At 41.9% G+C, this 16,871-nt stretch overlaps 3 protein-coding genes across 18 annotated transcripts in view; 2 read left to right on the plus strand and 1 right to left on the minus strand.

The window, feature by feature from the left end:
* Window positions 1-1,427: 1,427 nt before the first annotated feature.
* LOC124223628 (mitochondrial ribosomal protein S9) lies at window positions 1,428-8,544 on the plus strand. Of its 3 annotated transcripts, none has more exons than XM_046635844.2 (11): window positions 1,428-1,599; window positions 1,936-2,065; window positions 2,154-2,257; window positions 2,343-2,516; window positions 2,632-2,717; window positions 2,913-2,988; window positions 3,074-3,199; window positions 3,289-3,331; window positions 3,446-3,561; window positions 8,008-8,170; window positions 8,377-8,544. In XM_046635844.2, exons 1-11 carry the CDS (start codon window positions 1,489-1,491, stop codon window positions 8,466-8,468), a joined length of 1,221 nt encoding a protein of 406 aa, XP_046491800.1. In that variant the 5' UTR covers window positions 1,428-1,488; the 3' UTR covers window positions 8,469-8,544. The 3 variants fall into 3 exon arrangements, 2 of the variants coding, with proteins under 2 accessions (XP_046491800.1, XP_046491801.1); XM_046635845.2 differs by lacking the exon at window positions 1,428-1,599 and adding an exon at window positions 1,665-1,685; XR_006884340.2 differs by lacking the exons at window positions 1,428-1,599; window positions 1,936-2,065; window positions 2,154-2,257; ... (5 more) ...; window positions 3,446-3,561; window positions 8,377-8,544 and adding an exon at window positions 3,596-7,261 and having other exon boundaries at window positions 8,008-8,146.
* Window positions 8,545-8,678: 134 nt separating this feature from the next.
* On the minus strand, window positions 8,679-11,082 carry ArgRS-m (arginyl-tRNA synthetase, mitochondrial). The gene is made up of 5 exons (XM_046635846.2): window positions 10,767-11,082; window positions 9,518-10,688; window positions 9,303-9,430; window positions 8,993-9,216; window positions 8,679-8,903 (listed from the first exon to the last, which is right to left on the minus strand). The coding sequence occupies exons 1-5, from the start codon at window positions 10,800-10,802 to the stop codon at window positions 8,753-8,755; spliced, it is 1,710 nt and encodes a 569-aa protein (XP_046491802.1). The 5' UTR covers window positions 10,803-11,082; the 3' UTR covers window positions 8,679-8,752.
* Window positions 10,976-16,871, plus strand: part of lap (like-AP180) — a 39,441-nt gene continuing 33,545 nt past the window's right edge. For 5 of the 14 annotated variants that reach the window (XM_046635829.2, XM_046635830.2, XM_046635833.2 and 2 more), the window contains exon 1: window positions 10,978-12,063. In XM_046635829.2, coding sequence (XP_046491785.1) covers window positions 11,934-12,063 — 130 coding nt within the window. In that variant the 5' untranslated portion in view covers window positions 10,978-11,933. Of the gene's footprint in view, window positions 12,064-16,871 lie in introns of all 14 variants that reach the window. The other 9 variants (XM_046635839.2, XM_046635840.2, XM_046635834.2 and 6 more) reach the window with 8 other exon arrangements.

A 16,871-nucleotide genomic window follows, 5' to 3' on the forward strand; every position in this document is an offset into this window, starting at 1 on the left:
GAACACCGGGAACCAATTTCTAGGCCAGAACGTGTTTGTACAAGAACAGATGAAGATCGGCCGACAATAAGGGTAGTAATTCCCATAAATTCATAACATTAGATCCTTTAATAAAGGATGTCGATTAACATTGGCCACTACTCTGACGGATTCAGTCCCACCATGTTATTAGAGTATTTTTCAGTGGATCTTAAAATCAGTGATATTCACGTGATATTTCAGGTAATCTTCCAAATGCCAGTCAATTTTTCGGTGTAGTTGTGAAATTTTTCCACTGCGATTTTATCAAAATTACACTCGGAAAAGCCACTCTAGTATTAGAAAATATTCTTAACAAGTGTTTTTAAATTAAATGTTTCCGCGTTATTTTGTTCAGTAGATTTCAAGTGTAATTTCAGTTTATAAGTATGAATTCAGAATTTATTTTATCATCAGTGATGTAAGAAATCTTCTCGATTTCAGTGTTATACCGACTGTTTTATGTTTTCATACTGGGCCTGAACGTGGGAACGAGTCACCGCGACGCCTGCACATAAGCAACCGGAGTTACAATTTGCAATCTCAGGAACGAAAATATAACACTCTGTTGCCTATCTGCAGGCGCTGCGGTAAATTTTTTTTGAACGCTTAGATCCGGTAGAGACGATCGTGCTGCCTGCACACTGCTCGATCACTGCTCGTATTCTAGTTCTATTATATTCGCGATCAGTAAGTAACGCGCAAGCTGTGTACAATGTCTATTTTAGGTCTCGATCAAGTTGTCTTCACATATGAATCATGAAAGCTGCAAGATTATTCGGAAACTAAAAACCGCTGGGTTTCCGTTACTGTGATTTTACGCGTGGAAGAAAACCGATCGCGAGCCTGTAAACAGGCAACCTCATGCTGAAACGAACCCTACTTAAGTTGCATATCCGCAGGCGCGTGTGGTCACTAATTTTAAATTGCACTGTTTTCAAATGGTTCCTCGCTTAAACAGGTGTCACTGAATAGTTAAAAATACGAAACAGACACTTTCATCATTTTCACAACGTGCCAAGAGTATATTTTCCGTGTACGTGACGGATATTCGTCCCATACACAATCGTGTTTAACGCTCTTACAATCATGCGGTGCTATCTTACTCTCACGGGGCTTGAATTTCACTTGATAACTGCCATTTAGTAGAAAACTAACGTTCTGATATGAACAGCGGATTGCTAAGCATCCTTTAACAGCCTCTCAGAGCGGCAAGAAAATGTTTGCTAAGCGAGAAATTCCTCAAATTAATTTTATCAAATAAAACTGACCAGAGATTCTAAGTCGATGCCTGTAAAATGTGAAATTTCACTCAATCCGAGGGAATGAAATTTTGAGTTTCGCTCGTTCTAGTTGAAGCGGGCGCCGCTAGATGGAGGGTCAGTCTATGTTATGCAAAGACTGAAACTCCCGAATGTTAATTCCAGCAAGGATTCTTTGGTTAATTCATTCGTGCGGTATCCGTCCGTGATGGTTGTAACCGGGTCGTCAGCGCTGCTTTCGCGCTTAAGTTACACTCGAAATGTGTTAAAAACTGGAAACAAAGGGTTGGAAGTGTTGTCAGGGAGTTTCAGTCGTTTAGTAAGTGTCACATAATCGTTAATTCGATACGCCGATGCTGCTGTTGACCCTAACCTAACATAACCCTAAAATCTGACGGGATGGAAGTTAGTAACATTACAGTAACGAAATATTGGGATAAAAATCACCATTTTCTTATTTTTACAATGAATGAAGGAACGAAGATTTTAAAATATGAATACATTTTAATTTGTTACGGTTTACCGATTTTCAAACAATTCGAAAATCATAAAGTAACAGTTTTTCGTCAACATGAATCGTTACCATAACGTTACTAACTTCAAAATGTTAAAATCTGCAACTATAATTTGTTACCTCGTATTTTTCTTCATCTAGGCTGTGACTCAACGCTTTTACACAAGTAGCAATGCCACAGAGAACGAGAGTAAGCCAGGTGGAGCTGTCGCGGAGCCTGAAAAAATCAGTAAAGCAATGAAGGCATATTTGGAACGCGCTAGGAAACACGGTACACTCTTTGCTCATTGTTTAAAAGGAATTTTCTACCGTCTCTACTTTGTTCACAAATGTAAACCATATATCGTGTATTGTTGCAGATGAATTCATTCAGAAAGAGACATTGGAGTTTAACGTTGGCAAACGTCATTTAGCGAACATGATGGGACTAAATCCTGAAACTATAACGCAAGAAGACATTGATGTAATTTCAAATCACCATTGAAACTGGGTCATTTTATAAAGAGTTTAATTTTTTCTCAACACTTTTTCTTATCTATACTCTGTAGGAATCCATAGAGTACTTGTTTCCATCGGGGCTATTCGACAAAAGAGCGAGACCCATAATGCGAACCCCGAGTGAAGTTTTTCCTAAGCACAAAGCTGCAGAGTTTGATGCTAGTGGTAGACCTCTTCACTCTATGTTTTACACCACCAAGCCAAACTTTTTTCAAGTGCTCTATGTAAGTTGATGACTTTTAAAAAAAATTTTTTGTCTATAAAGACTAGCATGAGACTTGCCTAAGGTTTTTCAAGTATTCGTCACTTCTAGCATCAATTTGAACTGTTATTTCTCAGGATATCGTAGAGGCGACAAACCTTTTGAAGAAAAAAAAATTATCGTCAAGGAACGCGAGCATGGAACTGGGATCCCCTGATGAATTGTAAGTTTCTCAATCAATCGTTTTACTGCTTTTTATTATCAATCTATTTATGTTTGAGTTCTGCCGAATTTTCTCTCATATTCTGAATTATAATTATTTAAATATTAGTGTTGGCGTAAAGTCTAGATGCCTTAGTTAAACTATCTACTATGGTACACAGCTTATTGAATTTTTTTCCTCTTTGCCTTGTTCTAGTAATCTAACGTCATCGATGTGGATCTCGAAAGCTGAACTTGAACAAATGTTGATGGAACAACTGATTGATCGAGATGTGAGTGTCTCTAATGACCTTCGTCACAGTCATCACTACTTCACTAAAGTCCAGTCAAATAATTATTGTTTTCCCTATTCAACAGTACAACGACTTTGTGGCAGCCTTGGAGAGATTAGTTCAATATCCCGGGTTGAACCAAGTGCAAGACTTGCTGACTAAGTACAGTAAGCGACGCATGAATCAGAAATTGAAACAAACGATTCTGCCGGTGAGTCTATAATATTCCATTCCAGATAATTATTTGGTACAATAAGAATGTAAAGACCAACTAATCTTTATGAATCATTCGTTTTTCAGCTCGAATACAATTCCGATGATAGGCCGTTTATCACAATACCCAGTACGTAAAAACTGCTGCAAAAGTACTTCCAATTATCATTGACACTAGAAGAGGTCCCGTGTTTTTTTTTTACTGACAGAAATTAAATATTGATGAATATTTTTCCATTTATAGACTGCATGAGAAAGTCGGCCAGAGCAGAAGTTACGGTTCTGGGAAAAGGATCGGGAAAGATAACAATAAATGGTCAGAATATTCTCTACTTCAATGACGTTCAAGCGCGAGAACAGGTAATAAACTTAACGACATCGGTCAAATTTATTTTCACGTGTCATGGAGAATTGTCATTAGGACGATGGTCGATAAGATAACGATTGATCGCTTATCCGAAACGTAATGTCAACATTTTGACTAGCGATATGTTATTTTCGTCGAGATTAAAATCACTACGCTCGTTAAAAGACGGTATTCTTCACTGTCCGTTAAAAAATTGACGTCTGGTATTTGATGTACAGAATTCTGCAAATTTGTCGTTCAATCCTCTGCATTTTTAATCCGGAAATCCATATAAGTCGTTTGATAAAAACTACGAGAATCTGTAACTCGTACGTGTTAAAACAGTGCTTCAAGAATCATCCGGAAGTAAAGAGTTCCAATGCACGTCTACCGGAATCAGTTTTAACATAAAACACATTGAGACCTTATCATTTGAAATTCGTGGAAGTAGGGATTACAGATTAGGCTGGTTGAGTTTCTCCTAACGCAAGTCATCGTAATCGATCAAAACACACATTGCACGTCGCGTGGGTTCGGTGTGAAGAGTAAAAAAAGGGGGGAGAAAAAATGGGAATCGTAAAATCGTGTCGCCTGCAGTACCTCGCAAGGTGTCGTCAGACAGCAACGTAGCGAACGAAGGTCTGATCGCATGTCTCCGACCTTCGCCCATACGCGACGCGGTAAATAGTGAATGTCAATTGCTGTTTATTTTCGTAAGCGGCTCGGGAACCATCGCGGGTTTATTTCTCTCACGTATTTCACTGTCGTCGTTACACGTTCGCTTCCTGGTACGTAAGGAAGTATCGGCTAATCGCTGCCAGAAGTGCCGCTCCAAAACCGTCGAGACTCGACGATCAGTCTCGCGGTGACTTGGGTGCCGATCGGAATTCCGTCGATCAGGCATGCCGAAGAAGTGGATCCTGAAGAAGAAGAGGGGTTCCTGTAGGAACACGATAACCATATAAAATCGAAGAGAAAGAAGAAGAGAGAATCTTTTCCACGATGAGGGGTCCACGCGATGTCAGGCTTAGTCTGGAGGAGTTTATTCTGCCTACGGATAAGCGGCTGCACGGCACGCGGTGCCGGAGCTACTCCCTGGCCGATCCTTGCCAGAGCTGTCTGGGTCAACGAAACCTGAACGCGGCCCGATTCACCCCTGCGTACCACTCGACGAGTGGTTCTATCCTTCGGGAGCTGGGTCGGCGCGCCGTGGAGACGATCCGGGAAGAGGAGGCGCAGATAGACGCGGGTGAATCGCCGCCGGCGGACCACTCCCTCTTCTTCGACAACCTCGAGCGTCTCAGGGACGTCGGTTATGACATCGAACGTCTGAAGATCGCGATGGAGGCGGCGGTGGAGGCGGGTGAAATGGACGCACTGATGGACCTCCAGAACGGCATCATCGTCGAGGGTCCGGACGGCACTCTCTTCCCCGACGCTGACGTCAAGTTTCGGAACATCGCGTACCTCTGGGCCTGTTTCGGGGGCCTCGTCGAGCTGCTTCCGCGGCTCGAGGCCTCGGGTGCGGACATGAATTTCACCGGCGATTTGACCGGTCTGAACGCGATGCTGATTAGCTGCATGTCGAACACCGTTGCCTGCGTCGAGTACCTGATAAACCGGGGAATGGACCTGAACGCCGTCGATGAAAGGACCGGGTACACGCCTCTGCACTTTGCAGCCTTCGGCAACGCTACTCAGGCCGCAACCCTCCTTCTCGACAAAGGCGCGAAGATCCGTTGCACCGACTCGACGGTCGAGTCCGTTCTCCACTGCGCGATCCGAGCTCGCGCTCTCGAGATCGTCGCCCTGCTCCTGGAACGCGGCGCCAGCGTCGGGGCGCGTAATCAAGCCGGTGAGACGCCCCTCCACGTCGCCTGCTTCGTCCAGTCGGTCCAGTGCGTCGACCTGATCCTCCGGCGACCCGGCGTCGAGGTCAACGCCACAGCCAACGACCTCCGAACTCCGCTGCACTTCGCGGTGATGAGCACGACTGCGGTGCCGGAGCTGATCGCGCTCCTACTGACGCGAGGTGCGCTGGTCAACGCCGTCGACGAAGATGGCTACACCCCGGTCCACATCGCTGCCCTGAACGAGCTCGCGGAGCCCGTCAACGTCCTGCTAAAGGCCGGCGCGGACCTCAGCGCTAAGACCCGCTCCGGCATCACGGTCCTCGGCGTTATTCTCAGGAAGATACCCGACGCCCTCGAGACCTTTCGACAGATCCTCGACGCCTCCGTGGAGCTACGACGACCCGTCGCCTACCGCAGGGAGTTCGAACTCAGACTCGATTTCGAGCCGCTCTACCCGAGCCGCGATGACGACGAGATCGGGCTCGTCGACACCATCCTCGAGGAGCACCGAAAGGACCTGCTTCAACACCCGCTCGTCACCGCGTTCCTACATCTCAAATGGGAGAAGATGCGAAAATTTTATCTCCTCCGGATCATCCTGTATCTCATTACCGTCATATCCCTCACCGCGTACGTTTTGTCCACCGTTACCGGACTCCAGTGCTACCAACCAGAGGCCCTCGACGCTGATTACTGCTCGGGAAACTCCGTCTGGATTATCATATGGCGCAACGTGTTAACCACCGAGTATTACCTCCTCACATTCCTAGCCTGCTCAACCGCCGCGAGAAAACTCTTCGAGTTCTTCGTATATCACTCGGTTAAGCAGTACTTTTCATACGCGGATAATATCCTTGATATTTTTGTTGTAATCGGACTTTTCGTTGCCACTACCACCTACGATCTGGCCGGCGCAAGCTCCTGGCAGAACTACGTCTGGGCTTTCGCCATCCTCTGCGCTTGGACCAACGTCATGCTCATGATAGGGCAACTTCCATCCTTCGGGATCTACGTCGGGATGTTTACCCAGGTACAGTGGGAGTTTGGTAAACTACTCATCGCCTACTCCGGTGTGCTCATCGGATTCACGGTCAGTTTCTGCGTGATATTCGTCGGTGATCCATCGTTCTCCAATCCCTTTACCGGGTTCATAAAGGTCATGGCGATGATGGCCGGCGAGGTCGATTTCCAGGGACTCATTCTGCCCAGTAACGCGTCCAGTGGCGGCTACTCCTACGTGTCGATAGCTTCTCAGCTGCTATTTGCGCTATTTCTGTTCTTCGTTACGGTTGTAATGATGAACCTCCTCGTCGGTATCGCCGTTCACGATATAACTGGACTGAGGAAAAACGCGGGGATAACCAAGGTCATACGACAGACAAAGCTCATCGTCTTCGTAGAGACAGCGCTGCGGAAAAACGTCGTACCGCGGCGGTTCCGCGAGTGGATATTGAGCTCGGGATCACAGAGTGGCAAGGAGCGAAAACACGTCCTCATCGTCAATCCCTTCAATCCGCTCGAGAAGCGGTTACCAAAGGACATACTTTACGCAGTTTACGAACTAGCGCAGCGCAACGCCCCCCTTGAATCCGACGTCGCGCTCGAGGAAAGCGTAAAAAGAAACCGGAAGGAACCGACGAACGATATTTCCCGGCTTAATTCCGTCATCGCGAAGCTGTCGAATAGGCTCCAAACTCACGAGGAGAATATCAACGCTATAAAGGAACAGCTCGAACGAACCAACAATGCTTTGGAGGAGATTTTATCGTTCGTCAAGCGCTCGGACGCCTGAGATTTTCCTTCGCGCTTTGCGTCTTCTCCGTCGGCTACTTCACATTCCAGCCGAATATCCAACTCCAGAGTTAGTCGCGTTGAATTGGGGGGGATTACAGCTGGGACGGTTTAAAATCATACTTACTTTTAGGATTTTTTTTTACAGAAAATGAAAACGCTTGGAGCAATTTTAGGTTGAGGGCTTTATTATTCATAGTTTCAAAAACGTTTTAGAATTTTTACATTGAAATTAATAACAAAATAGCGGCATGGCGCATGTAACTAGCGAACGACCACGTTTTCAATCCGGTGGCGCAGATTCCTCCTTCAATTTTTATCCAATCGAATTGAAATTTTGACACAATCTTTTTAAAACTTGTTTGATTTTTAAATTTCAATCCCAACATTTTTTTTCAAAGATTTTGCTAACGATTTTCTGGTCGAAAGGTGAAATTTTTTTTTTAGCATTTGGGCTACGAGCTCAACTCGAAAAGGTGTTTTTCACTAAAAATATTTTTCCAATCGTTACAAGTTGGACAGTTATGTCAAAAGATACGCGACCGCAAAAGCCCTCGAATTCCGAGTCGTTTGTTATTTACATGCGCCGTGCCTCTATTTTGTTATTAATTTCAATGAAAAAATTCTAATACGTTCTTGAAACTATAAACAATAAAGCCCTCAAGCTCAAATAGCTCTAAGTGTTTTCATTTTCTTTGAAAAAAAATAAAAAACAAAACTAAAAATAAGTATGATCCTAATCGCGGAATCCTAAATATACGAGTCTGTTTTTCTCCTCGTATTTCTATTGTAAGTTGATTCTTTACTTCATTGCAGGTCATTTTTCCCCTCATATTTACGGGACTCAGCGGCTCCGTTGACGTCGTTGCTAACGTTTCTGGTGGCGGACAATCCGGACAGGCGGGTGCAATACGGTGGGGAATATCCTGGGCTCTCAGAAGCTTCGTAGACCCGGAAACCGTCGAGAAAATGCGAATAGGTGAGAGCATTCTCGGCAACTTTTTCTCGATTCTTGTCACTCGCTGCGCCGCTGACGATTAGCGATTAATTTTTATGGCCACTATGTTAAACATTCACGTCACGGAACAGAGCAATGGAAAATTACAGCTTCTGACGTACGAACTTTGAGACCTCGTCGAATCTCCGTTATGACGATTATATCCATGTGTTGAATTGTGATTTCAGCTGGACTGCTCAAGAGAGACCACAGAATACGTGAGCGAAAGAAGCCCGGTCAGGCTGGTGCAAGGAAAAAGTTTACTTGGAAGAAACGATGAGTTTTCGCCGAGGCGCTGTTCCGTAGATCTTAGTTCTAACTGTGTTTGTATAATAAAATTATTAACTGAAACAACACGCATCGGTAAAGGTAACTCAATACTCAGGCACTTGTTTTCAACTCATGAAAAATGCTGACCAATTTCCATTTGAAATTTGCCTGAAGGATCGGAGCAATTTGTCGGCAATTGAGTTGAATACAAGCGAGCAAGTTGTTGTAAACTTGTTTTACTCAATTATCTATAATCTACTTTGTACATTTGTCGAATTATCGTCATTATTCGTGTTACATTTTATTCAGAGGATGCAGTCCCAGCAGTTTCATGCCCTGAGCGAGAACCCTTTTGGCTGCGTAAAAGACCAGCAGTCTTTGAGAGGCAACGTCCTCCGGTTCTCCCTTGACCCTGAGCTCTTTGAGTCCCTTGTTTATGGCATGGCTGTGAAATGAGGAAGGTCAATTTAAATTTCGTTCTAGTTAAAATTTAACAAAAACGCGGAGCATCATTTATTTTACCACAGCTCTTACCTAAGTGCGAAAAGATAGTTGACCAGAACGCAAGGCTCCAGTTCTCGGTGGGACCTAACAACTGCTTGATCAAATCTGCCGATTTGAGCAATGAGCTCTTCAATAATCTGCTCCCGCAAAAGCGACGGATCGCATTCGGTCGGCAACTTTGCTCCGGAATTTTCTTCCAGGCTCGTCAGCCTGCAGTGAACGTACTGCAATTTTACCCCAGTATCGCCTTTAATCTGAATGAAACAGAAAAAAAAAAAAAAAAACATTAATTTCCATTCTACTAAAGTATCCTGCGGATATTATCCATGGAAAAACCTACGTCCAATGCTTTGTTCCAATCGAAATTATAATCCTTTGATCTTCTCTGTTTCAAATCGTTTATAATCACGGCAGATATACCCAAAATGTCTGTCGACTTGTCGGAAGTAGCGAGGGATACTTTCGTGGCTGTAAAAACAGAGATTCTTTTTTCAAATTATTTGTTGCATCGTTTTGTTAATTTAATTTTAGGAATAGTTAACGCGACGATCTTACTCGGCGACTGAATCTGATTTTCCCTCATCACTGCCAGCGTTTCATCTAAAATATCTTGTAAAAACACAGCCGAACCCTTTCTGGTGCTCATGCCTTTGATCCTACCAAATTTGACGTGCAGGAGTCTGTCCGCCCAGGAACATTTCATTTTTTCAAGTATTTTAATCAAGGTTACAAAGTGCTCGTTTTGGGCAGTGTCGACAACGTAATACATGGCGTCAAACTTGTATTTATCGAATCTGTCCATAGCTGCCGCTATGTCTCTTGTTATGTACAGCGTTGATCCATCACTTTTGATTATCGGTACATTGCGTTTCTCGTGAAAAGGAAACACCTTCCTGCCCTCACTGTCGGTGATGAGGAAACCTTGCGATTCCATAAATGATATGATCTGAGAGATTTTCTTAGCATTGTAAGTAGATTCCCAGTTGTACTCGTCGAATCTGACGCCGAGTCTTTCGTAGGTTGCCGATAGCTCGTCGACAGTGAACCGCCTAAACGTTTCCCACTTCTCGATATCCCTTGCATTCCCGGATTCTAAATCATTGAAGATTTGTCTTGCTCTCTCGGCTATCGACGGATCAGTTACGGCGAGCTTATTGGCGTGAACATAAGCGTCGTAAAGCAGCTTGATCGGTTCCCTTTTCATCTTCTCTTCGGTCACATTGAGCAAATCAATACCGAGCTGTACAAATCCAAACTGTGTCCCCCAATCACCTAGGTAATTAATCCTCCTGACGTCGTTGCATAGGAAGTCATTGACGTTTGCAATGTAGTTTCCAATGATAGTAGAGCGCAAATGACCGACGTGAAAGGGCTTTGCAATGTTAGGAGAACTGAACTCAACGATGATCTTTTTCCCTCCGCTGTTGACTCCGGGTATCGTAATTGTGCTGGAATCATTCTCCAAAATCTCTCTGATACAGCGGTCCCTGTTCAAACGAAACGATACATTGTCTAATCTATCTCCGCTCAATCGAACCTCAGTAAACAAACCGTCAGGCTTTAACGAAGCGATATTATCCGCGGAACTCCTCGCATCATATTCTCCAGTTTTCAACGGCAATGAGACAACAAAGTCACCGCTCGAATTGTCCCGTCTCAATTCGAGGTAAGAAAGAGCAGAGTTTAAAGCCTCAGGTGGCTGAGTAGTTCCCAAAGATCCTCTGATCTGAAAAAAGTCCCAAATTTCAGGTTAGGTAAGGTTATATCAGGTTAGAAATTTTTGATCAGGACAATTTTCGGTCACCTTTTTGCACAGCTCAGTTCGTATTCTGACGCTCATCTTATTGTCAGCGTCGATCGACGTTACTCGGTCGAAACAATTCTAATCCTCGGCAAAAAAGGCATAATTTTAAGTTAGGATTGTCGGCCGGCTTTGACAGCTAAACAACCGATAAGTGGTGAAATTGTTTTAGCCGCTAGTGGCGCTGCAGCCAGTTGTTCGTTTGGACGTAAAATTTGAATTCCGGTGATGTTAAGCAACGTTTTAAACCAAAACGAGTGAAAATGTGTGAAACGAGGAGAGTTCTACGCTTCGTAACTGAATTTTTCTTCGTTTCATGTTAAAAAAAAAATAAAACAAGAATACTCTGTGTACAGTAAACATACTTATGCTCAACGTTTACGCTTACGTTAAATTTTGAGGTTATGGCGGCAGCGAGAACGTACTTTTAAGCAAGAAGAAATGTAGACTCTCCACATCGTGATATTAAATATGTGAATTTGTATTTTCCTTAAATATAAATTGCACATTCATACCGGCAAAATACTTTTGCAAGCAAAAGTAAACCAAGCAATTAAGTTTCAAAATTCGCGCCATTAAAAAACACAGGATCAGCGCCACCCAGCGGCGATTAAATGTCCACGTTTCGACCGTTCCGACTTGCCAGATTCAGTTAAACCTTCGAAGCATCGGTATCTCGTCCATCGAGACCGCGATTTAAACCGCGTGAAAATTTTCTCCAAACAACGTCCCATCGAAATATTCACGGTCGGAGATAACAGTCACTCAACGACTATCCAGTAGTGACGTCACGCGTCGCGATAGGTGTCGAGTGGTTCGGCGCGGCGGCCATCTTTGATTTAATCGCCGTGATTGCCGTGAACCGGAGTCGATCAGGGAGCAGAGCAGTGTCGTCGTCCAGCTGAGCTGTCAACCGCGCGCGACGAGACGAGTGTCGTTCGTTCGTTGGGGAAGTGAGTTTGGGTGGTGGTGAGGTGGTGACAGGGACAACGGCCAGATAAAGAGAGAGAGAGAAGTTTAACACCGAGTGTCATCGGTCGGCCCCAGTGCTAAAAGTTGTTAACCAACAAGGGGATTGACAACAATCATCAGAGCGGCGTTTAAGGGCCCCTCGAATCGCGGACGAGAGTGAGTCTCCGGGTGCGGTGCGCTGAAAAAAAGAGGATTGGGATGGCCGGGCAGACCATCAACGACAGGCTGCTTGCAGCTAGGCACAGCATCGCCGGTCAGGGACTCGCAAAGTCCGTCTGCAAGGCCACCACCGAGGAGCTGATCGGACCGAAAAAGAAGCACCTTGACTGTGAGTAGCCGAGTTCACTCGCTCTTTTTATCCCAACATTTATCTCTCGTTCCTCTCATCGCCTTTCAAACATATTCGCGTGTTTACCTTACTTCGATACGAATCACAGGACATATCTACGCACTGTTTCGGTGCCGAATCGTTGTTGTAGCGATACAGGGATGGGTAAGGTAGACAGGTGGATGGATGGTTGTATCTTACGATCGTTGACACGTAGGTAACACCTATATACTTACGTTTCCGTTCCTTTGGACGTTTCTGTCGTCGTTCTATCGCTTACAGGTGACTTTATATCGTACTACACCCTGTACGTGCGTATGTAGATAGACGCGTTATTATTAACCACAACGAGATCCATATCGGCGTGTATTATACATATAGGCGACTCTGAGTCTCTCTAATCGATGAAGTTCCTGCGTGTTTCCGTCCGTCCGTTTCTCGGCGCCGCCGGAATCTCACTCTTACTCGTCCTCCTCTTTCAGATAAAAAAAAAATAGTTTCGACATGTACGGGTAACGCGAAATCTGCAGCAATTAAAAGAGGGAGGAAAAAAAAATAAAAGACAGAAAGAAAGAAAGAAAGAAAAGAAAACGATCTGCGTGAGTGTTAATTAAAGTCACGTGTGATAAACTCGTTTGACAGATCGTACCGAATTATTGTTTTAATATTTCTTTACCGTTCTATACTTTGCACATTTAATAATTTTATTTTTATTACTGCGTAACATTTGACCCGGTTAAAATCGTCTGTCGGATTAAAAAAAAATACTATCGATCTCAAGCTATGTAAAACGAAACGAAGTGTCGATGCGAAGAGAAAAGATAAAAATAGTAACGCAAAAGAAATCCTATCGATTTGTGAACGGCGGATGAGGTAGTAAAAGTACTTACGGATACGGAGCAACGAACGCTTAATTTTTTTTTTTTCTATCGTCTCGTACCGGTGACAATGACCTTGCCGAATTAACCGTTAATCGGAGGAAAAGGATGTAAAAAGAATTGATTAAAAAAAAAAACAAATATGTGCATGTATAATCACCGCGTGTGACGAGAAGATATTTATCGATAGATTGAGGCTGATAACGAAGAATTTATATCCAAATGATTAGGAAGTCTGGGATTTGAAATGTTTCTTTGTGTAATATTTCTTTATACTCTCTCCCTCTCTTTCTCTCTCTCTCTTGACTGCGGAGAATCGAAAATTTTCCTGTAACGAAGCGAATAATTGTCGGTAAATGACCTAAAATTCACACGAGATCAGTGGAGGAAGTGTTCGTTATGTAATACCGACGGAAATTCAATTAATCCTTTCGAGTCATAGTGGTAAAGTATTCTTACCGCGTACTTTATACACAATTTTTGTATATCTAGACAACTTTACAATATATTTATTTGCCGTTTTTTGCTATTTCCGACAGTATACTAATAGGTTCTCAATACTCGAGAGTAATTATTACGATACAATGTAAATTATTATTGTTCAGCAACCCCTAAAACACCTGCGTAGAGTTTTTTTTTTTTTTTTTTTTCACCGTATTCGATCAAATTTGAAATTTTAATCCGCCATATTGGATATGCCGAGTTGAATTTTTTAAATTTGATTTCAAGTTCGTAATCAGCCACCCCAAAAACCACAGAACACCAGCTTGTTACAAAAGTTGACTCAGCTCAATAATGTGTGACTCAAAGGGTTAACGCACGTTATAGCGTACGAATTGACAGACGAGGATCTCGCTGCTTTATAAGCAGGACTCGTTAACGGCTCAATATGTATTCTTCTCGAAGGAATTTTAAATTCCTCGAAGAATGAACGAGCGAGAAACAGAGGGAGAAAAATAGAGAGAGAGAGAGAGAGAGAGAGCGCAGAGATGATCCATTATGATTTACAGATCTTAAGGCGGGGTCGGTAAGTCTAGAATCAATACTTTCTTGTCTCAAATTCACTGCGAGAATAATCGTAAGTTCCGGAATGATTTTTCTAAACAGGCAATTTCAGAAAGGGACAGAAAAAATATGTAAACTAGACCTTGGACATTGATTTTACATTCCAATCGCTTTAAAATTTTTTAAAATCTAACGGATTAGTTTGATTTCTGTGCACGATTCGTTCGGTTCGAAACAAAAAAAAAAACATAAAATTGAATTTAAAAGAAGCAACAATTTTCTTTTGTTAATACTGTACTCAAATACCATTTTCTATTATTTTATCATCGATGATGTATAATGATTTTGATTGACAGATAAAAATATCTAATTCACCATTGATAAAATGTCAAAAATTTATACGCATAACGGTAAATTTCTCACAAATACAGTTTTCTCATTACTGTTTTTAATCGACGATTCGATTGAAGAGGGAGAGGGAGAGAGAGAGAGAGAGAGAAAGAAAATATAAGAAACAAAATTAACTCACACAATTGTTCATATAATTTGATAACTGGAATATGTGTATATATATATATATATGTATATATTTTACTTACGGCTTGTAAATTGTACATTTAATTAAATAGTGTGAACGACAAGCGTGTGAATTAATTTTTTTTTTTATTTAATCATCTATTTTCAATCAAATCGTTGATTAAATATGTATTTATAAAAATTTTGGCAAATACACGAACTGCTAGGATATCCTGATTAAATTTTCACGAAAGGTACATTGATTTTCGACTCTTTATCCGAACCTTCTCGTGCTATCGAACCTCCTCGATGCTACCGTGAAAGTGAAGGTGGCGGTGCGTATATATACATGTGTGCATATACAACGTGTATAAAATATATTGCAACGAGATTCTCGGGTCTCTGGACGTTACGTAAAAACCGGGTGCATTTCACGCTGCACGAGATGATGCCCGAGTAGGGCGTAAGTATTTTCTTTGTCCGAGGAGGGCTGAAACGGAAATAAGAAATTTTTCACCTGAAAATGAGAAGAAGTGGGGAAAAAAAAACGCGGGCGGTGTTAAAAATGCAGGAAATTCAGAAAATGAAAGGGTCGCAATAACGAATTTTCCAAAGTTGACCGATATCTGATTCACGTACAATTTTCGAGTTATAGAAAAGTGAAGTATTTAGATAATTTAAAATCTAAAACGGTCAAAGTACGTAAGAAATCCAAATTACTCGTATATACGTTCTTACTTATCCCGACCATTCTATATTCTGGCTTTCTATACTTTGACGTGTTTGTATTTTGAATTTTTCTATAGCTCGTCTTTCTGTATTTCAAAATTGTATGTATTCGGGTTTACTCGTATTTGAAAATTTTATATTGTGAACGTTAGATTTTTTGATGAGTCTCCATTTTTTGCCCAACCCTTGAAAGAGCTTCTCTCTCCCTCTTCTTCTTCTTCTTTTTCTTCTTCTTTATCTCGATTCAATTTGCAAGAAATTGTAACAAATATGTGTTACATTAGCCTGAAGTCGCTTATTTATATACGTATATATAAATATAAAATTCGCATACTTACGGGCCGTGAAAGCCGAAGAAAAGCAGAATTATGCAGTCTTAGGGATCTACGATCGAAAATATCCATACTAGATGAAAAAAACTTGAACTAAAATAAAACAAGGTGTGTGAAATATGTTGTTTAAAAACTAGACTCGTCAAAGGAGTAGAGTTTTAACTCGTTTATTTATCTTTTATTGCACTTTTAAAAATTAATATTCCTTTCAATTGTTGATAAAACTTTGTTCGTTACAATCAGGATATTGCTGGCGAAGTAACTGCGCTACTTGCAAAATAAATTGTTTTTGTGCTTCATTTTCCGTTAAAGTTCGATTATAATTTTGTATTAACCCTATACCGCATATTTCCGCTTTTCTTCGACTTTCATGGCCCGTAAGTATACGAATTTGAAGTCTAAAAAACCCTGCAAGGATATGCTTGGAAAATTATTTTTAATTCAAACGTTTCGATAGCTACAGGATTTTTAATAGATAAAATTTGTTTTCGCGTGTCGTTTAAACGGGAAATTTCAAAAAAAAATTGAGCTAACAATTTGTCCAAACGGGAGAATTTTTTTCCCATTAAATAGGTCCTTTTAAGACCATAGATTCGATAGGTTATTTTTTTCGGCTCACCCTGATACATACGTAATATGTTAGGAGGAAAGAGAGGTTCGTTGATCTTTAATTTTTCAATTTTTTTTTTTTTTATCACACTCTATCCTCCCTCCTCTCTTTCTCCCGGTTCCTTCTTTCTTTTGCTGCACATTCCTCGCGACGAGACGACGTCTAGCAGTCAATTCGATCGCGCGGCGCAGGAAGAGGAGGAAGAGGAGGAAGCGTGACGTGGCGGGGAGGATACTCCTCTTTTACACAATCTTCGTATACCAACCGCGACGAGAGAGGATCGTTAAACTCTCGCGATTTGATAGAAAAAAAATTTCAATGAAAATAAACCTCACTTCGTAGTAATATCGCAAATCAATGAACTCGCGTCACGTTCAAATAGTTATCACCGTTATTGCAAAGATCCATGTCTGCGACGAAACTGCGTTATGTCGAAAATTTACAATTCTCACAAATTTAGTAATCGACAATCGTATAATAACCCAATTATAACGCATTTTTTTATGTATTAAAAATTTAGCTCCTAAAACAATGATTTTTTCGTCCAACGTTTCGTTATATATATATATATAACGTTACCAACTTCCGCAATTTCGTAGAAACGTTGATACCGCAACCCCCCCCCCTTCTTTCTATCCTTTCAAATTCGTTATCTTTGTATATCTACGCATGAGTTAATTTTATTTATCATCTTTTATGCGGCGAAATTTCACCACCGTCGGTTTTTTTTTTTTTTTT

The sequence above is a fragment of the Neodiprion pinetum genome, chromosome 7, assembly GCF_021155775.2.
Source record: "Neodiprion pinetum isolate iyNeoPine1 chromosome 7, iyNeoPine1.2, whole genome shotgun sequence".
In the NCBI taxonomy this organism is placed as follows: Eukaryota; Metazoa; Arthropoda; class Insecta; order Hymenoptera; family Diprionidae; genus Neodiprion; species Neodiprion pinetum.

Coding starts and splice junctions, on each gene's coding strand:
- LOC124223628 (XM_046635844.2), top strand. CDS start 1,489: ATGGTTGTAACCGGGTCGTCAGCGCTGCTTTCGCGCTTAAGTTACACT. Junction 2,718..2,912: donor CTGGGATCCCCTGATGAATT/GTAAGTTTCTCA, acceptor GCCTTGTTCTAG/TAATCTAACGTCATCGATGT. Junction 3,200..3,288: donor TGAAACAAACGATTCTGCCG/GTGAGTCTATAA, acceptor TTCGTTTTTCAG/CTCGAATACAATTCCGATGA.
- ArgRS-m (XM_046635846.2), bottom strand. CDS start 10,802: ATGAGCGTCAGAATACGAACTGAGCTGTGCAAAAAG. Junction 9,431..9,517: donor AAATCAGATTCAGTCGCCGA/GTAAGATCGTCG, acceptor CTGTTTTTACAG/CCACGAAAGTATCCCTCGCT. Junction 8,904..8,992: donor AACTATCTTTTCGCACTTAG/GTAAGAGCTGTG, acceptor CTCATTTCACAG/CCATGCCATAAACAAGGGAC.